Raw genomic sequence first — 20782 nt, 5'->3', positions numbered from 1 at the left:
AGCAACATCGATGTGACGCGTCGCCTAAATATCCTGTGGCCAAGAGAGCAAGACGCAAGGTGTCGCCTTCATTATGCTAGATATTTAGGTGCAGCGCGCGCTAGTGAGGGACTGGATACTGTGCTACCACTATAGCTGCATTATTTTCTTCGAGGGTGTTATTGTTGCATTATTTTGGTGTGAAAGCTTCCGTAGGCTTTCCTTTAGCAATGATGGTCACTCCCAAGATAAGTAATATTGTATGCACATTAGAGCAAATATATATACGCCTCAAACAATGTATTGCTTGGTGAAAGAGTGATTTTATGTTGATCGCAAACATTGTTTGGCCTTACCTTTAAATTAACATGGCCCTTCTCTTCCTCATATTTCAGTGGTTAAGCTTGATTGATATTATTATAATAATATTAAAGAGTATGGTTGGCGATGCGTCATGGTTAAATGGATAATGTTGTAATCAATGAACTTTCTAAATTAATATAGATCATATATATTATTTTATAACAACTAGCAACAACTCGTAGTTCATCTTTAATTCAAAAGTAACAATGTCACACATTTCTAATTAGTTCAAGGGCAAAAGGCCAGAGTGACATATATTGCTCGACATGAGTGGTGATCAATCTTTGTATTGTGCAAACTATGCCAAAGACAGAGTCAACAACATATGTGAGGTAAGTAATGAGAAAAGGTTTTGTGTCGCACAAAGAAAATAAAATATATGAGGTACGTTGGCTTATCTGGGTTGATATTATAGTATCACCAAATTTTGTGCAAACATTAATTGTTTGTAGGTTTACACATATGCTTATATTTGTGTATGTGTTTCAAAATCTGGCATAATTCTGACCATAAGGATATCGCAACGGCATGCAGGTGTATGAGATGTTCCGTTTTATTTGATACAAATCAATGGCTGAAGATAAAGAACGTACAAATTCACCAATGAAGCAACTACCTCGTGTCGCTCTTGTGGATGGCCAACGTAGAAATCCTAGATGTTTGCAGCCTATATGCCAGAAATGCAATACCGAAAACTATTTGCACGTTGTATGGATTTTAAGAATAACAAAACAAGTATGAAAGAGTTAAGGTGCACAAAGAAGCAAGCATAGATAAGCTAGATTGACTTATGTGAGGTAATCCACTATCTTGACCGATTTTTGTACAAAAAAGTTTACCTTTAGTACATAAATGTGTATATTTATGTATGTGTTTCAATTTCTAAGATGAAATGGACTAGAAGGAGCCCGTGACGACATGCACATGAAAGACTGATCTAACAAATTAGATTAGAATTATTATTCAAAAAAATCTAAATTAACTAGATTAATGATAATGAAATTTGACTAGTACTCCCACCCTTGCAGTTTTGTGTTTTATGTTCCCCCGTTACACAATATATATATTGAGTTTAACATGTTAGGGGGTATTTAATACATTTTTTTGTGATTTAAGATCCAGATGTCTCCTATCATTTTTCTACATTCATTTTGCCATGAAACATGCAAAAACTCACATCTAATCAGGTTAATGAAAATCAGATATTCTGTGCTCTCTTTTTTTTTCGAAATGGAGACGACACTCCAACCTCTGCATCGATTGATGCTTGCAGCTTTTATTGCTTTATTAAAACCGTACAAATTTGTTATAACTTATTACATCACGGATCACATAAGATCGATACATGTGTCAACCATCTAAAGAAAGATAACATGAAGTGAGTCTGCACTAACATGTAAGGCTAAGATCAAAACGCCAGCTACACTGACTGTATATATCCGTGCAATCCTCTCTAGGCGGCTGTACCCAGTAGCCAAATCCTCTCGCTTGTCCATTGGTTGTAGGAAAGATCACATACGAATCCAATGAGCGTCCAACGGAATAACTAGCATAAAAAGAAGATGATTTTGCACTGTTAAAGATATAATCATTCTTGATATTCCATATAGCCCATAACAGAGCACAAACTCCAACTCGGATTTGTGACTTATCCTTTTTTGCGACCCCCGCTAACCAATTCCCAAACAAATTTATGATATTAGTGGTCGGTATGATATTAAAAGCCATATGCACAATACGCCAGACTATTCTAGCAAAAGGGCAGGATATGAATAGATGTTGTATTGATTCATCTTGAGTACAAAAACAAATTTTTTGTTTCTTTGCCAATTTCTCTTTGCAAGGTTATCCTTAGTGCGCAGAACTTTTCGGTATAAGAACCACATGAAAATCTTTATCTTTAGTGGCACTTTTATTTTCCAAATATATTTGCGGAGAAACTTTGTATGGTCAAGATAAAGAGACTTTACGGAGAACAACCCGGATGAAGTTAAATTCCAAAAGAATTTGTCCGGTTGTGTTGAAAGTGTAACACCAATCATCCGGGTACAAAAGTGGGTCCATCTATCCTCTCTACTACCCGTTAGAGTTGCCTAAAACCTATGTTTAAAGGCACACGAGGCATCACATTAGCTACGGACGCATTCTTCCTTTGTGCTATGTTGTACAAAGATGGATACTGATGTGAAGCGGCATGGTGCCTAACCACGTGTCCTCCCAAAAACGGGTTGCTTCACCATTGCCTATGGTAAAAGATCTGCGGTCAAAAAACTCTTCTTTAACCTTCATGAGACCTTTCCAAAAAGGAGAGTTCATAGGCTTAGCCTTAGCTTGCGACAAAGATTTGGATTGAAGATATTTATTAATTATGTATCAGCTCTTTCCATACACCTTGATCATTTAAGAGTTTAAAAAGCCACTTACTTAGTAAACACTTACTTTTTTATTTCTAATACCTCCACTCCAAGACTGCCCTCCTCCTTGGGTCTACAAATTAAGTTCCAGCGAATAAGTCTATAATTTCGCTTGTGGCCATCACTTTCCTAGAAAAATCTTGATCTACAGAAGTCCAATCTCTTGCACACTCCTTTAGGCATTTCAAAGAAAGATAGCATAAACATCGGAAGGCTTGTTAACACCGAGTTAATAAGAACCAACCGATCCCCATATGAATCTCTTGTGTACTAAGGGTTGGTTATACATTGTAATGTCTTGTTTTCCCTTTTGAATGCCAAACTCATCATGTTGGTGCATGGTGGATACCCAAAATCGTTGTTTCGTGATTCGTTTACCAGGGAACCCACAAGCCACATTTGCGCAGAATTATACAAAAATCCAGAGTTGAGCAAGACCAGCTATATATTTTTGTACTTCTTTTGAAACCATAAATTAGCAATTCTGACATATTTTAATAATATATGGCTATATGCATCAATCAATGTAGAGGTTGGGTTATCCTCCTTTCCAAAAAAAAGAAACTAGATATATTATTGCTTTTCGCCAATCATGTAATTCTTGCTAGTTATTGCTACATTAAAACAATCGCCAAAAAGTCACATTAGATTTACAAAACTCTCTTCATTGAAACAAAAACAAATTTGTATTTTGATTTTTTAAACATATAACACTCATATTTTATTAAGACACGGCTAAATCACCAGGACGGGTTTGTTACAGAGCTAGTAGTCTTTATCCTCATGTCCACGGGGCTTTCCTCTCCTAGAGAACAAAATAAAGCGGGAAAAGGGTCTGTCTCTTTGGGCCTCCATGGCCCAATCAAGTGGAGCCCAATCATCACTCTTATGCACTGGAAGGTCCCTTTTGGATTTTTGCAGCAGATTTCGCAGACCCCTCACGCGTTTCTTGTCACTGGCCGCTTGCCCAGACCGCGTCACGCGAAACTATAAAAGAGCACACAAACACACTACACTCACTCAAATACTCCAGCTCAACCCCAATCTCTCCTCACAGTCCACAGTCCACCGTAAGCTAAAGCCACCAAGCGCCGACCATCTTCATCAAGCCATGGACATGACCGGCTCCGACCAATGGAGTTCCCCTTCCTTGTCCTCATCCTCGCACGAGCAAGGGGCGGCGGTGTGGGTGACCCCGCCGAAGCGCCCCGCGGGGAGGACCAAGTTCAAGGAGACGCGCCACCCGGTGTACCGCGGCGTGCGGCGCCGCGGCAACGCCGGCCGATGGGTGTGCGAGGTGCGCGTGCCCGGCCAGCGCGGCGAGCGGCTCTGGCTCGGGACCTACCTCACCGCCGAGTCTGCCGCGCGCGCGCACGACGCCGCCATGCTCGGGCTGCTCGGCCGCTCGGCCTCCGCCTGCCTCAACTTCGCCGACTCCGCGTCGCTCCTCCGCGTGCCGCAGGCGCTGTCCGACCTGGCGGCTGTCCGGCGCGCGGCCCTCGCCGCCGTCGCGGGCTTCCTGCGCCGTGAGGCCGCCTGTGGTGCTGCCACCGTCCCAGCAGAGGAGGCCACCTTCAGCGCGTCCGCAGAAATTGCCGACGGCTCGTCAGCGACTCTGCAGCCTTATGCCGATGGGATGATCGAGGTGCCGGCCGCGCTGGGCAGCGACATGTTCGAGCTGGACATGTCCGGGGAAATGGACCTGGGCACGTACTACGCGGACCTCGCGGAGGGACTGCTGCTGGACCCGCCGCCGCCGGAGCACAGCAGCGCGTGCTGGGACACCGGAGACGGCGGAGCTGACCCCGCGCTCTGGAGCTGAGTGGTTTTTCTAACGGATCCGGTAACTACCGGACTCGAATCCCCCGTTTGTGTTGTCGTTGAGATTCGGGCAAGCATCCCCATATTCGCATTTCTTTATTCGTATTAAGGTGTAGGAAACTTGGGCGGCGCGAGCGTACGCATGTATCTGGATAGTACGGGGCTGGTGGGGCCTGCCGCTGTTATTGCAGTCCCGGCGTGTCCTCTGCTTCGTCACCTAGATCTGAGAATAGAGGATAGAAATTCGGATCTTGCTCTTCTTGACCGAAGTGAGCGCTGCCGTCCTCCATTGCGGCGGCTACGATAACTGGGGATACAGGTAAGTAGATCTTCATGGCATTTGCTTGCATTTCATTTTTTGGGGGCTAATTTGTTTGGAAACGAATTGTGATTATGTCCTTTTGACTCGTCAGCTGCACCTTACCTCTGTATGTTCAGTAACCACTCATAATCTGTATTTTCGCTGAACCTCAGGAAGTATGGATCTTGGGGAGGGGATGAACAACTTCGGCCAGAACTCAATCCAATCAGTGGGCGGAGCTGTTACTTTCACAGCTCTACTCAATATGGTTGCTAAGGACGCCGAGATGAGCAAGTTCACGTAAGTCTTGCTGCCAGTTCACTAGTTTGTTGCAACCTAATGTGCTCAACAATTTTATTGCTGCGATACATGTTTTAAGTTTGGATTATACCTGTTGTGTACACATAGTTATTCCATACTGAATCATTCTAGGAATTGCTAAGATATTTTTTTTTTGCCATATGTTGCAATTCCTTTAGCGTTGATCCGAGCTCCCAATTGAACGAAGAAATGGTGCTGCGAGGTGGAGAAGACAACTTTATAGAAAAGAACATTAGCGATATCGAAACAAGGTAAATTGCCAATCTCAGCCATTTCACATCAGGTCAAGTTTAGATAGAGATTCAACATATATTATCAAATATTCATAAATATGTAAGGCTCCTCTATATTTTCCTTTATTTTGCAAGAACTGGAGCTGACGTGGATGATGTGATATGGGAAGGAAATGTGAACTTCAGTATGGAGACTTCCATACAGCCAGAAACAGAATTAAACAGGAGGTTGGTTCTCCATCTTTCTTTACCAAATTTGCTCCGTACTAATGACATCTAGTTCTCTTGAAGGGAATTGAAGTTTGGATCACAATTACCTAGCGAATCAATCGGAACAAGCTGTTTCGTCGACAGTTCCGTTAACTGTGCACTAGTTACTGCTCCGACGCTATTTCGAACGCTTGCATCTTCACAACTTTTGTTCACTTGTTATCGATGAGATAATGGAATCAGCTAGAAGAGTTCAAGATGAATTAAGAATGAAACACACAATAAAGAATGTTACAGGATGTACACTTGCGCTGCAGGTGAGGGGATCTGCATATATATTCACTGGTAGTTATTGTTTTGAAATAAGAATTTAACATTTCTTGTCACTGAATCAGGTACTATACCTGGACAGCTTGGATATATGTAAATTCTCGCTACCTCGTGATAAGTTACCGAGGATTGCTCTCTTCGATGTAGTAATTCTTAAGAGGATGATAAATGCAGATCAGGAGAATAATATATCATACTGCAACACGGATACTTCAGGTGCCAGTGCTATAAATGTAAGAAATCCAAATTATTGATTACTTTTCATTTAAAACATGTACTGCATCGACGTAATTTGAACTGCATTGTAGGACACAAATTCGAGTAAGACATTACGTTTCGACGAAATTGCAGCAACGCCAAGTTCTACGTCTTCACAACATGTACAGCTCCCGTACTTCAGAACACTTCAACCTGCAGTGTCAACTTATTTGACTGCATATTTGAGAGGATCGATTGAGCAAAAGGTAGGGTGCAGACATACACTATATAATTTTTTTTTTGGGAACTTGACTAAAGCTTGGGAACTAATTTTAATTCTTTTCACAGTTATCTTATGGTCAGGTTGATGCATTGAAGTGGCACAATGCGCGTATGATACATCATGTTAGGAAGACTAAAGAGCTTTTGTTAGAAGGAGGTCCCATTAACTTGAATGAGGAAGGAATTAAGTTAGTAATTGAAGTCCACATGGAGGCACTTATGGCAAATATATTCCAAGATAATCTCAGCCTGTCCCAAAAACTGCACACCCACGCATCAACGAATGTGGCAGGAGGTGTAAGCCATTTGAAAGAAACATCGTCACTCCAAGTTTCATCTAACTACAGCAGCATTAGAAGTGAACGGTACTACCTAAGTTCATAGATTATAAGTTGGCAATAATATGTTATACTTACACTTAATGGTATGCACTACTGATTATCATATTGTAATGTCCAGGCCAAAGTTCAGTTGGAGGATTAGCCGGTAATGACATGGGGGTACAGAAAAAAAAAGGTACGTAATTGTTTTTTGTTGTTCCGTACAGTCTAGTTTCAGCAAATTGCACGTATATATACTAACCAAATATACTAAAGGACTACCGCCCAATGTAGGTGGCATGTTCACTCCTCTTTTAGGAAAGAAGCTATTCCATGAAGAAAGAGACACAAGTTCAAAAAGAATAAAGGTAGAAAAGGACATTCATAATTCGGTCGACCACCGGAAATGTGAACCGTTCATACTATCTGAAGATGATATAACTGCTATCATAGAGACTGGTTCAGGGATTGCAATGTGCCCAAGTGATAACAAGTTGAAGGATTGCATGTTTAGCAAACTTAAATGCAAGCAAAGAGGGTTTGCTCCAAATCCGTGGATGACTGGGCGCGGAAGAAGCGTGTCCCAATACATGTTACAAATGACTTGTATGACTGGCTTGCAAATAACAATTCATCTACTCTTCGGAGGTACTGACTATTCATCAACTATCGCAGATGCATGCATTTCTTAAAATAAATTCGTGTACAGATCAATGAACTTCGAAATACATAATTCGACAAACTTTCCCATTTTTTGATGCAGGAACTGGATTGTGCATGCTCTGCCGAAGTACATAGAACTAGATGGCTATCAACTTAAGGATATATTCATAAAGAGAAAAGGGTTCACTCCAGAAGCATTTGATATAGCTCTTAGGAGAACAATCCAACTGGATAGTTCAATGTATGGCTCGGGAAAGAAAATTTGTTGGAGCATGGAATCAGATTTCGCGGTAAGAAAAAATTGAATAACATTGAGAATAAATAAATGATATACTCTTCTATGTAGTCCAATTTATGTACTCATCGGCCATACAGTCTAATAATGTCCTTCTGACCAGATGCTAGTTCTAGGAAGCAACGATCCACTGGAATGCATATCAATTATATACCAATTCACTATGATGTTCAATGAATATGATATATCTGAATGTAGAATGGTGAGTTTATATGTCTGTAATTCCAATAATATTTGTTCCTTATATGTTTACTTTGAGATGAATGTATACGAAAATGAATGTAGAAATGTATCTTACGAATGAAACGTAATTGACAGATCATCATTCCTGCTTTTGTTGAAATGAATTGGTGTGCTTACTATTGGGACATGGAAGAACTCAGAATGCATGTTCTAGATCCAATGTATGCAATGCCCAGAGATCAAATATTAGAAGATATACACAAAGTGAACATTGGGAAAATCCAGGATTGTCTAGAGAAAGTTGTGGGCTTGCTGTTCGAAGGTTGGACAGTCAGATGGTCTGATTTCAGGGCTCACTTTGTCGGACCAATAATATCTGGGTCACCGAGGTATTACTACACCGAAAGCATCATCTTTCCATAAATCCGTCTTAGATGAAATACCTTTTTTCCAGATACGTGTTACACAAAATTTAATAGTATTTTATTGGAATGCAGGGTACCTGAAGGAATCCTGACACTACTGGCTATTAAAGAGTTCGATGGAACTAAATATGTGGAAACTCAGAGTGAGGTGCATTATGAAATTGAAACATACATTGTGCTTGTTCAATGTTGCTTGTTTAAAGACGTTAGTCTAATTATTTTTTTGATGGAAAATTGATTTCAGGAATCTGTAGAGGAGTTCACCAAAATGATTCTGTACGAGATGGTGTCTTTAGAAGGAAACTATGGGAAACTACCAGAGGCTTTTATTCAATCACTAACCTAAGTAGATGATATCTACAGTACTATTTCTATTTGTTAGGGTGATTACATTGTAGTAGACGTTGATGTAATACATTTGTTATGGCCACGTTAGCTTCTCCAATATCCGTGCGACGACATTTTATGCTACTTACATGTGTTGATCGTGACGGGTGAGAATTTTAGCAAATGATACTTCGTGAAAATAAGATTGTTATCACAGATTCTAATATATTCTAAGTCACTTCAATAATAAGTGCAACCGATTCCTGCCAAAAGTATTACTTGCAAATCCCTAATTTGCTAATTTGGTTATCAACAAGCACATCTGCATATCATGTAGGCTCACAGGAAATATATATGCATTATATTAATGAACTAGTTGTACATGTACCACAAAAATCACAATAGTATGAGATCCATACAACAGCCATATGCAATCAATATGTTTGCCGATTATTTCCAACAACAAAACCAGTCGTCCACGCCCAACCAAATCCAGCCTCTATATATACTTTAAATACATATGATAGGAATGGAAAGTATTACGATATAGTATCCAAAATGTGTGACAACATATGGCTCAGGCAGAAAAGAAGACTAAACCGTGCAAATGCAACCATTATGTTTCCATGTCAGCATATACTCTAGGATGGTACTTAGGGGAAGGTCTTTTCTACCGGTGCCGGATCGTACCGCACCTCTGCGAGCCAATCATGTGCTGCCTGCTTGTGTACTTGTGAACTCGGACGATGTATTCCTTCGTATTCGCTTGGAGAGTGATTTCCCGCCTGCTCACATGGGTCCCACCCACAAGGGTTTGTCCTATCTCACTTATCCTTCGTCAGCTTTTGAATCTCTGGATCCTCTTTTTTCTCATATTGTTTGCGTGTAATGCTCTCTCATACTTGGATCTGTGGCTTACTACTTGCCATTATTGCATCTGATTGGTAGCAGCAACTTAAGAAGTGTGATCGATTTCTGGAAAATGAATGGACAATATTTGGTATGGCCCAAATTTCAGAAATGAATGGCATACTGAACTCGTTATTGAATCATATCTTGTTCGTATGATTGGATCTAAATTTGATATCAAAAGTAATTCTTGTAACATATCTGCTTGTGTTCAGTTGACTTAGGAAACATATCAAAATTTGCTTTGTCTGTTTTCTCTGTAAAATTGTGAAACACTTGGTGCAACGAAGTGATTGTAAAATCAATTTGATTTGTTAACGATATTTTATAAGCCTGACAAATGTTTTTGGCACAAATATGGATTGTAAAGTGTAAACAGATGTCTCATATATAAATGGTGTGTTCTATACTATGTTGATATAATTCTACAAAATAAATTATATGTACCCATACATAGACAAATATCTTGGTCCTTTGATTTGAGTTCCTCAAAAAAAAAAATTTGAGTTTTTTTTCCCTTTGTTTGATTTGACGGGATCACAAAATAATTCAGTTTTTTACACCAAAACTAATTCGAATAAAAAGATAATTGGAATATGTGCAAATGATACTAAGAATTTCCATGAAAACTGGGAAAGTTGTGTGAGTGTGAGATATTTCCTTGCAATATTATTTACAAATAAATGTGTCATATGTAGTTTGTACCAACTTGATATTAAAAAGTCTCACATTTTAATATTACCTGACATAATTTGTTCACATCATAATGCTATCCATAATCAAAAAAGTTGATGTCTGAAACCTACTTGGATTGTACTAGGTATGACAAAAAAAATTTATACATGTGTGTAATATATGTAAAATTTATTTGATTCCAAGATGTTACATAATCTGATTTGAGTAGCTCACAAATTTTGAATATATTTTGATTTTTTCTGAAACAAACTTAAATTGTTCCGGTAATAGAGAAATATAACTGGAATATGTGTAAATCTTGTAGGGAGCTTCTATAAAGTTTTTTAAAAAAATTTACAAAGCATAACTTCAAATTTGTATTGAAAAATAGTTAGAATATATTTCACCCTTGAAAATTTACACCAGCGGCCGCCCCGCGCGAACTCGCGGAGCTTCGGCGGGACAAACGAGGCGCCGTCGTACTTGCAGGCCGCACGGCGGCTGCCGGCGGCGGATCTTTTGCATTAGAGACGCCACGCATCCTCCACGTTGTCCGGCGAGCGGGATCGCTTCGATCTGATCGCCGGCAAGGCGGTACTACGGCGGCGGGGGTCCATGCCGGAGCTGGGGTGGAATGCGGCGCGAGGGAGTGAGGAATTGCTCGCCGGAGCAGGATGGAGGAGGCGGAGGTGCACGGCGGAGCTAGGGTTGCGAGTGAGGGGTTAACCGCTAACTCGCACCTTCGCCCGGTATAAGTAGGGGGCGGCCGGCCCGAATACGGGGCCTGCTAGACGGCCCAAACCTCGCCTGCCCCGTATCTCGCCGGAATTTTACGGGGTGGGCGGGTTATAAGGGGCCTGTTAGACATGCTCTGACGCCCATCTTTTTTGGCATACACAAGCTCATCTTTTACAACAGCCGCAAGCTCTGTGCTAATTATTTGTCTGGATTTTCCAAATAGTTTTAACTATGTTTTAGAAAAGAGTGGAAAACACTTTCAATCTATATGTAGATTTTGGATACGACTAACATATCATCAATGACCTAATAATATTATGTTCAGGTATGTGTCTAATAACATCTTGGTTTCAAAGAAATATGACAGTGTTACATACTACTAAAATTAGATTTCTTTTATAATATGGATACCAATATTATATTAACAGATTATAGCATATAACCTTAATTTATCAATTACTCTCTTAACATTGAATTGGAACAAAGTACATATGACACATTTATTTTATAAGTGTCTGGTATTGACTACGAGTATATGATTTATCCAATGGAATGAACAATGTTATATATTTACTGAACTGTGTGCCATACAAATTATGATCTAATAAAGTATAGGTGCAGTGACATCTTTTTATCAAACTAATAGGACATATATTCCATACATTATTCTGATTTGTCACGACATATTAGTCTCAAGTTCAGACCCAATGAGAAATTGGCAGCAGCAAAATCACTATCCAAATTAGCATCCTACCAAGGTTGAATCGAAATTTCAATGAAACGAGCATTATATGCTTCACATATAGCTTCGGTGACATATTCTTACGAAATATGAAAGAATTATGTATAGATTGCAATCCTTGTATGCATAAAAAGGGTTTCCGCAGATTGTTCACGTTCTCATGAAAAATACAATATTGGTTTCAGATTCATTTCATTGTTGCACGAATGTTGCATAAATTTACAGAAAATATACGAATCAATTTCGTTTCCAATGTTTCCGAAAGCAGAAGGTTCGATGAGAAAGTAGAATATGATGGAACGAAAAAAAGCACCTGTAGCTTGCCATACTCTGGACCATCAGTTGAGCTGGACTTCAAATCAGACAAATCTAACAAGTCTAGCAACTCAGTAGTTACATATAGTACAGGGGGTATCCTCCAGGAACTTCCAATATTGGAGACTTAACCATATCAATATAAATGAGCTGCAATAAAATTGCCAACTATTAGTGATGCACTCTACTATCACATACAATATGGAAACTATTCATACCGTAATGACTAACCAGCAGAACATGTACACATCCGTGGACATTGATATTAACTGCCTTCGAGTCTCGATATTCCCGAATTCCTTCGATGAGAACATCAGCTACATGGTCGCACCAGTTCATATCTTTGATGAGGTCAACGTTGCTCACGATGGGTGAGTAGCCAAGGTTAATAAAGTGGCCACTAGATGGAGCAAAGTAAATACAGAGCACGTACAACATAAAGGATCTTTTAAATTGTACAGGGTCATGAGTAGCTATTAGTGACTCGTATGTTGCCTTATAACTCAAACCCCTTGCACCTTTCTCATCCTTCATCTCCTTGTCCTCATCGGTGGGGTAAATGCACTTTGATTTTCCACGCTTGCTACAGGGCAAAGGTACAGGAAAAGGGCCATCAGGTATACCTAACAGCTTCTTCATAAGCTGTCTAATTGGGACTGATCGACCACGTACAGTCAGAGCTTGCTTCTTCCAACTGAAATGGTTCACTAACCACACTGTCAGATCTTTAGGAAGCCTACAATTTGGCATGGATAATAGAATACCGAAACCGAGTTCATCAACCCAGTTCCTCTGATCTCTGTCTAGGGTCTTCAGGAGATCGAACAAAAGATGAGAGAACATTTGAATCCGATATTCTGCTTCAAATATACAACCACACATGAGCATGCAACACAAAAAATCCAGAATAGTACAGTACTATTCTGATTTAGTGTACAACTGGTATTAACGAATGAGAAAACTAGAGCTAGAGTTTGTTTCTGTACAAACACGGAGATTCCGAACATACATGACACGATAGGTTCGGCTTTCACTTGCACGTAACAACAGTCCATGGTACTAAATTTATAACTAAGCATCCAGAAACAGAACGAATACATACATTGTTTCCTACTACTGTGTTCTTTTGGTGTTGTATATCTATTGGACACTGTTGGCACCTTAAATTATTCACTTTTATAACGGCAAAATTCGTGCAACAATGCAATACTCTTGTATATTGCATGTTTATGACAACAACATAGCAGCAATTGAAATGGAATTTTCAAATCTTAGGAGTACCTACATGCCGGGACAGCTCAAATTGATATAAATCCTATGCACCTACCGGAACTATCAATTAAAAGGACCACATAATGCTGCCGCTTCCAAATCAGTGGAATTTACAATACATATGTATTAAGGCATTTACGGTACTGCATATATTCGCAATGACCATATGGTCACATCGTGTGAGACCATATTTGTGTGGAAGCGAATCAGATATGAATAATGCACTCAGGATCAGGGACATATACATAAATATGGTAAAAAAAAATACATGCATGGGAACTTGTAAAACTTCTAAAATTTTAAATACAAATGGCAATTACTAAGAGAACTTACTACTTCGTTGCTCTATACGGTAATACTGAAGTTCGAACTAGCGTTGTGTTGTTACGAGTTTTAATAATGTCTTACGCCCAGTTTTAATAAAGCACCACTAAATTACGAACTTTAGTCTGCTAGCAATCTGTGGTACTAAAACAGAAAAGTTACCTGCTTCAACTTTGCATCCTGGTTATGGAACTTGTTGGACATGCCTTTCCTTCTCTTCACTGGCCTCTTCTCTGTTCCAGTGTGATTAACCATGTCCTCATGTTTCTTCTTTCATGTGCTCCTGAATCGGAGATGAGGGGATGTCCTAGATGGCATCTCAAAATCGTCGTCCTCTTGATCCATTTTCTGACTGACTCCTACGAGACACCTAATATAATAAATATGCAGCTGTAATGAAATTATTGCTGTAAAAATGAGAAACAGTTCAAACAAGTGAATGAAATGTGTTGAAAAAACAATTTCCATACAACAAATTTTTTGAGACAGCAACCAAGTGGAAGTTCCATATACAGTTCAGCGTTCTGAGTTATACATCTTTCATTTCGAGAGGGTTGGTTTAATATAATATACGTGTCGCCAAATTAGATAGCTACTCAAATGAAAATAACAACATATCGAGAAGGCATACAGTTCCGATATGACACTAAATTTGTTAAGAAAATCTATCCCAAGTACAAGCTATTCATAGTGCACCATGAATCTTGTTGACGGTAGATGGCAGATGTATTTACTGAATTCTGATATAATTGGTCTACCTGATGATACCGTGCTCATATTATGTTTGTACTGTCTTCATACAGCAAACAAAACCAACTATTGAAAAACAAATGCTGAAAAGGTTTATCTCATACAGGTCAGTACTATTCCTACAAGCTGAATGCTCAAACAACTGCTACATCGTTAGCCCTACTAAGAAATATTTTCCACTTTAATTTGCTTGCATATGCACTGAAGGAGTACCCACTAATCCTGTACTGCCAGATCAACTGGGTACAGGCAAATTGAGTGAATCCATCAATTCATAGCGGCGAAGAAACTCAACACTTCATTAAATTTGCACACCTGAAGCTAGATAATTACCTACCCATGAGGAAATTATGTTCATATCATAGAAGAGTGAAGAAACAAATTACTTGTAAATGTGAAAGAATTTAATTTATCTGAATGGTGCAGTATGGCATACTTTAACAACCCATACTTACTACCTTCGACACACAGTATCAACTGCAGAACTCAAATCAATCATGGTAAAACCGAGGTTGCGGGAGGAGGGGGGGGGGAGGGGAAGCAGGCAGGGAGTTCATAGTGTAAACACTGGATCTCATAAATCAACTCTTTACATACAAGATTCTAACCCTAACAATGGCGGCGGATCTCACAAAATCTGAAAATGTAATAGTCCAGATTTAAAGAGCAAACTTACTTCATCTCCTACAGAGGTTGAATCGAAGGTTACTCACACGTACCTTCCACTGCTCCCAGAACCACGACTACGCGGTCGATGAATCTGCCGGGGAGGGGGCGGAGCAAAGAACTGGACGAAGCAGAGGAAGAAGATGAAGTTCAGAGAGAAAATTTACTAATAGTTGAGGGGAATCGAACCGCTGCCGACAAGGGAATAAAGGCTCCACGAGGTTACAGGACGGTGGGCCAACTACTTACTTCTTGTAGAATACAGAATTGGTACAGCTAAATACCGAAATAAACATGTGCATTTACATAGTTTCACTGACGTGGAAGCACGCATCGCAAACAAAACCGACGACGATGGGAGCACCGGTAGTTAGAGCATCCCTAGTGGTCTCTCTAAAGGGCCATCCAAACCCATTTAGATGGTTGTGAGCCTAAAAAACAGTCCCAGTGGTCTCTCTATAGCTTCCTCTAAATTTAGACAACCTCCCATATCGTTGCTCCATCCTCCAAACATAGAGGACGAAGCCACGACCATCCAAAGCGAAGCTGCTGCCCGCCCTTTCTTCCGCGCGCGTCACGGAGAGCGAGAAAGGAGGCGGGAGCGTCTCCGCGAAATCGCCGTCGCCGTCGGCTCCACTCGCCGGCCGGGTACGACCTCTATTCCGGGAATTAGCGAGATTGGGCGGGTGCCGGGCGGGGGCGGCGGTCTTCGGGCGAGAGCGCGCGCGCCGGCGGAGGCCGGGCGGGGCGGCGCCGGGCCGCGTCGGGCGGCGGCGCCGGGCCGCGCCGGGCGTCCGCGCGCGGCCGGCCTCGACCGAAATCGAGCGGCGCAGGCGAGCGGCGCAGCAGCGAGCGGCGCAGCGCGCAGCGGCCGGGCGAGGGCGAGCGGCGCCGGGCGGTGCCGGGCGGGCCGGCGGCGCCGGGCGTCGCGCGCAGCCGGCCTCGACCGAAATCGAGCGGCGCGAGGCGAGCGGCGCAGTGCGCCGGTGCTTGGCGAGGGCGAGCGGCGCCGGGCGGGTGGCCGGGCGGGGCCGGCGGCGCCGGGCGGGCCGGCGGCGCCGGGCGGGCCGGTGGCCGGCGGCGCCGGGCGGGGCCGAGTGGCCGGCGGACGCGGCCAATTTCTCGGGACGCGGACGGGGACGGGGCAAAGTCTCTCGTTCCTTTTTTCGTACCGCTCGTCGTTCGTTTAGTTTGAGCAGTTTCTGTACCAAATTTTTTAGATAAACACATATGATTGAATTGCCTATACTCTGGAATATGATTGAATTGCTGTTGTTTGTAGACTAAATTGTTGAATGAATTTTGACATGTTTTGCTAGATAAATGGATAACTCACGCGACGGATGACATTGGGTTTTTAGACATGTTGAATGGGGGATCAGGTGAAGTGAATTGGAGTGGCACACAATATTCTAGCCCAATCAGTGAACAAGAGAAGATGCCAACTCCGGATGTTTCGTTGTTTCGCATCCGCATTTGCAAAATCAAAACAAAAGAAAGCAAAAGCACCGTCGACAAAAGGGAAAAATTGGTCTAGCGATGAAGACAAGGTGTTGATAGCGGCATGGGGAAACACTAGTTTGGATGCGGTGACCGGAACAGATCAAAACTCAAGTTGTTATTGGAATAGGATTTTAGATTACTACAACTTGCATAAGGACCCGTCATGGCCCGAGCGTAATTATAATGCAGTCAATTGCCGTTTCACTGTTATTTCAGCGGCCACAAGCAAGTTTTGTGGATGTCTTCAGCAGATATTAAACCTGAATGAAAGTGGAAGGACTCTCAACCAGAAGGTAACGCTACATTTCTATTTGCAACAAGTTCTAATTCGCTTTTAGTTTTATCTATGTGTGGCCAATCTATGTTTTCTGACATTTTTCGTATATTCTAATAATTCAATTTGTGACGGTAAAATCTGGCACCATATATTTCAGAATGCATGCAAACAAGGTTACCTCTACTAAATTTAGTAGTTGAACGCTGCACTGTACTAAATTTAGTCTGTGTACTGAATTACTAATGCAACTGATGTATAACTGTGTACCGAACCTTCTGTGGCTAACACTACAGTTGTTGTTTTTGTAGCAAACAGATGCTGAACTCCTGTACATGTCTTTGGATCCTGAAAAGAAGCCATTCAAACTAATGCATTGCTATGTAGAGTTTGAGAAGTACCCAAAGTGGGCGACACGTACAGTTCCTCAGAAAAAACAAAAGAAAACCTCCGATGCAAGTCCAGGTTCAACCTCCAATGATGAAGATTTTGTGGTATGCACAGATGCTTTAGAAAACGAGAAAAGACCTCGTGGTACCAAGTATGCGAAAGAACAAAGAGATAAAGCCTCCGATGGTAGTGCTGTCAAGTTGTCATTGGAAACCGTATGGGCACAGAAGTTAGAGAAAGATGATATCAAAGAGGCGGCAAAGAGTGCTCGCTATGCACTAGCATTTGAGTTGCAAAAAAAGCAGATTGAATTGAAAGAGAGGGAGGATGCAAGGCAAGAGAGGGAGGATGCACGGCAAGAGAGGGAGGATGCACGAAAACAGTTTGAATTGGAAGAGAAAATCATGCTCACGGACACTAGTGGTATGAATGCTGCACAACAGCAATTCTACAAAGGCAAGCAGGATGAGATCATCGCTCGCCGACACCACTAGTTTATGTATGATAGCTTCCTACTACATTAGCTGTGTCAACTACTAGTTTATGCATGATAGCTTCCTACTACATTATTATTACATCACTCGTGTCCAAACTTTTGCCAAAGGTGCTCAACTATATCATCTTGAAGCTGAAAATGATCATGTTGGTTTCTAATCTGTTGATGCATCTGAATGAAAGCACTCAGCTCTTCTGCGTGAGTATGAGATACTGTGACTCTTTCTCCCATTGCCTCATAAGTGTAATTTTGGTGACCAGTGTGCCGCTCCTCTTCAACTATCATATTGTGCATTATGACACAAGCTTTCATGACATCACCGATTTCTTTACGCTTCCATCCTTTCGCAGGTCCTCGAACAATGGCAAAACGGGCTTGGAGAACTCCAAAGGCGCGTTCCACATCCTTTCTAGCCGCCTCTTGCCTTTTAGCAAATAATTTCTTCTTTCTGGTTGATGGAGCCGGTATGGTTTTCACAAGTGTTGCCCACTTTGGATATATACCATCTGCAAGGTAATACCCCATTGTGTATTGATGACCATTGATGGTATAATTCACTTCTGGAGCTTTACCCTCTGCTAGCTTTGCAAACACATGAGAACGGTCAAGAACATTTATATCATTGTTTGACCCTGGTAAACCGAAGAATGCATGCCAAATCCAAAGATCCTTTGAAGCAACTGCCTCCAAGATCATTGTGGGCTCTTTTACATGGCCTTTAAACATGCCATGCCATTTTTTTGGGCAATTTTTCCAGCCCCAGTGCATGCAATCTATACTCCCTAACATACCAGGAAATCCTCTTTCCTCCCCTACTGCAAGTAATCTTGCAATATCATCTTCATTTGGAGACCTCAGGTATTCGTCCCCAAAGATTTCACAAATTTTGATCACAAACTTCTTGCAAGCCTCTAGATTAGTAGCTTCGCCGACCGGATGTACTCATCGGCACCATCAGCTGCTATTCCATAACTTAGCATCCGCATTCGCTGCAGTCATCTTTTGCAAAGGATGCAACCCAAGAAGTCCACAAGCACTTCTTTTTTGCATAAAATAACCATCATAATCATGTTCAAGTATACTATCGGATATGCGCTTAAACAAAGTACTGGACATCCTAAACCTGTGCATAAAGAAGTAAATGAGATAGGGAGGTGAAAATAGAAAAAAAACAGAGAGTAATGGAGTAATTGCGAACCTTCGCCGAAAAAAGTGTTCGGGATAGCGAGGATTTTCTCTGAAGTAGTCATTCCAGAGGAGAACAAATCCGGCATCTCTTGCTCGGTCAATTGTCTGACGCCCATGCTTGGAACCGCCATGGCGTCGAGCGTTTCTCTTCTCTTCCTCCTCACGCTCTCCAAATGATGCAAGAATGAGTTCGTCGTCATCAGATGAAGACGACGACGAATTCATGAGCATATCCAATGAGGAAAATTCTCCATTCATCATTTTTCGGTGTTGGACAGAGGAGTTCAAAAGAGAGATGAGAGAAGGAAAAGCGAGGAGTGTTGGATGAGAGGTGGGAGGGTGGTATATATGGACCTGGAAATATAGCCGTTGGAAATATAGCCGTTGGAAATATAGCCGTTTGAAATATAGCCGTTTGAAATATTACTAAACTATATGAGAGAGAATTTAGATGTCCTAGATATAGAGTGAGACCATCTGAAAAGACTCGAGATCATCTAAAAAGGAATCTTTATAGATGACCATCTATATGGACATATAGAGGACCATATTTAGAGGAACCACTAGAGATGCTCTTACCGGCTCCGCTAGGAGTGACTATCCTCTACTGAATACTCTACCCAGCAGCTTTGACCCTGTGAATGGAACAAATTTAGCACTGGAGCTGCTCCCGGTCAGCATAATAAAATCTGTTGAACTTAAACGCATCAAATCATATGACATGCATGCAAGGGATGCAGTTCTAAGCATCACACAGGAGAAAGAAAATGACACATGAGATGACGAGAGGACATCACTGCTGGATGAATAGTGGACTAGTGGCGATGATCCCGGACAGACAGACAGACAGCGAGAGGATTCCAAAAAAAAGGGTACTACGTATCACTTTATGCGTGGTGACTATAACTGGCAACCACACGAGAAAGATCAACGCCTGTTAATCAGACAGAGGTGGTCCAAGTACGCTAATTCAGAAGGTGTGGCTTTTAGGCCCATCCAGTCTACTGGATCCTTGGGATCTTTTCCAGATTTCATGTCGAAATCATCATGGCCACGCGAGCTGACGCGGCGATTCAGTCCAGCTCTGCGCGACCCAGCTGCTTCCTAAATCGCGTGGCCACAAGGCGAGATGGCCAGAGCTAGCTGACGTGCCAGGTACTTTTTTCTTTCTGGAAGATTACATGTCAAGTTAGACACTTTCAGATGTGTGACTATGGAAATGATTACTCTCAATCAAAAGGATATTTTCTGTTATTGATTGTGACATTTTCACCTCTCAACCAAAGCGGTGGACACCGGAACACTTAAGTCATGCCACAAGTCCGTTGGGCACCAAGCGACTACTCGTCATGTGTAATTTTATCCTCTATACCCGTCCATATGGACTTCGCTTTCCTCATCAGTACTCGCACTACTACGGTATGCCGTGCCCGTTGCCGTCGGATAAAAATAGTTCAAGGGGACACAACATCCAGTGTACCTCTAAGTGTGAACCTAGGCATTGAAGGAACATAAGGACCGGTTGCTACATCCTGACCCACCCAAGTTCGAGCCACTCTGCTCACATTCTTGATTTAACAGACGCTTTGCTCATTTAAGACCGGGCCAGCATCCTTTAGATCTTGTTCGGTTAATACACTTCTCAAACGTATTGAACTGGATTGAGAGGGGTTGGCGAGAATTTTGAAACCATGCCAACTCTCTTTTGAACCTTTGAAACCGAATAAGGCCTTATTGGTGTACCGTGGCCGTAGCCGAGGCCGAGGTCCGTGTGTCTGTCGCGGGCGGCTCTGGATCAACACATGTCACTTCGAGCCGCCGCGTGTTCGCAAGACGCCGCGATGCTCGCGCTGCAGGCTGTTCCAACTCTACCAT

At 41.8% G+C, this 20782-nt stretch overlaps 4 protein-coding genes and 1 long non-coding RNA gene across 8 annotated transcripts; 4 read left to right on the top strand and 1 right to left on the bottom strand.

The window, feature by feature from the left end:
* Window positions 1-3812: 3812 nt before the first annotated feature.
* On the top strand, window positions 3813-4578 carry LOC124654343 (dehydration-responsive element-binding protein 1H-like). Its single transcript, XM_047193353.1, has one exon. The coding sequence runs from the start codon at window positions 3868-3870 to the stop codon at window positions 4576-4578; it is 711 nt and encodes a 236-aa protein (XP_047049309.1). The 5' UTR covers window positions 3813-3867.
* Window positions 4579-4789: 211 nt separating this feature from the next.
* LOC124655407 lies at window positions 4790-7696 on the top strand. 2 transcript variants are annotated; one of them, XR_006988668.1, is made up of 11 exons: window positions 4790-4896; window positions 5052-5178; window positions 5358-5450; window positions 5568-5660; window positions 5724-5959; window positions 6038-6205; window positions 6281-6436; window positions 6519-6817; window positions 6912-6968; window positions 7067-7420; window positions 7536-7696. XR_006988668.1 is itself a non-coding variant. In XM_047194310.1 (7 exons), the coding sequence occupies exons 1-5, from the start codon at window positions 5876-5878 to the stop codon at window positions 6940-6942; spliced, it is 738 nt and encodes a 245-aa protein (XP_047050266.1). In that variant the 5' UTR covers window positions 5723-5875; the 3' UTR covers window positions 6943-6968; window positions 7049-7420; window positions 7536-7696. The 2 variants fall into 2 exon arrangements, 1 of the variants encoding a protein (XP_047050266.1); XM_047194310.1 differs by lacking the exons at window positions 4790-4896; window positions 5052-5178; window positions 5358-5450; window positions 5568-5660 and having other exon boundaries at window positions 5723-5959; window positions 7049-7420.
* An 11-nt stretch (window positions 7697-7707) lies between these two features.
* On the top strand, window positions 7708-8798 carry LOC124657441. The gene is made up of 5 exons (XM_047195995.1): window positions 7708-7725; window positions 7834-7932; window positions 8049-8302; window positions 8411-8486; window positions 8583-8798. Exons 1-5 carry the CDS (start codon window positions 7708-7710, stop codon window positions 8682-8684), a joined length of 549 nt encoding a protein of 182 aa, XP_047051951.1. The 3' UTR covers window positions 8685-8798.
* A 752-nt stretch (window positions 8799-9550) lies between these two features.
* LOC124655507 lies at window positions 9551-15254 on the bottom strand. 3 transcript variants are annotated; one of them, XR_006988717.1, is made up of 5 exons: window positions 15110-15254; window positions 13803-14010; window positions 12276-12901; window positions 12043-12194; window positions 9551-9640 (listed from the first exon to the last, which is right to left on the bottom strand). It is a non-coding gene; the product is annotated as an uncharacterized LOC124655507 (long non-coding RNA). The 3 variants fall into 3 exon arrangements; XR_006988715.1 differs by lacking the exon at window positions 9551-9640 and having other exon boundaries at window positions 11890-12194; XR_006988716.1 differs by lacking the exon at window positions 9551-9640 and having other exon boundaries at window positions 11890-12194; window positions 13803-13999.
* A 1341-nt stretch (window positions 15255-16595) lies between these two features.
* Window positions 16596-17751, top strand: LOC124657440 (glutathione S-transferase T2-like). Its single transcript, XM_047195994.1, has 3 exons — window positions 16596-16606; window positions 16687-16852; window positions 17145-17751. Exons 1-3 carry the CDS (start codon window positions 16596-16598, stop codon window positions 17715-17717), a joined length of 750 nt encoding a protein of 249 aa, XP_047051950.1. The 3' UTR covers window positions 17718-17751.
* The last annotated feature ends 3031 nt before the right edge of the window (window positions 17752-20782 follow it).

Source organism: Lolium rigidum, chromosome 5, assembly GCF_022539505.1.
Source record: "Lolium rigidum isolate FL_2022 chromosome 5, APGP_CSIRO_Lrig_0.1, whole genome shotgun sequence".
Lineage (NCBI taxonomy): Eukaryota > Viridiplantae > Streptophyta > Magnoliopsida > Poales > Poaceae > Lolium > Lolium rigidum.
The sequence above is the reverse complement of the archived record's forward strand: the minus strand, read 5'-3'. Positions and strand labels throughout refer to the sequence as shown.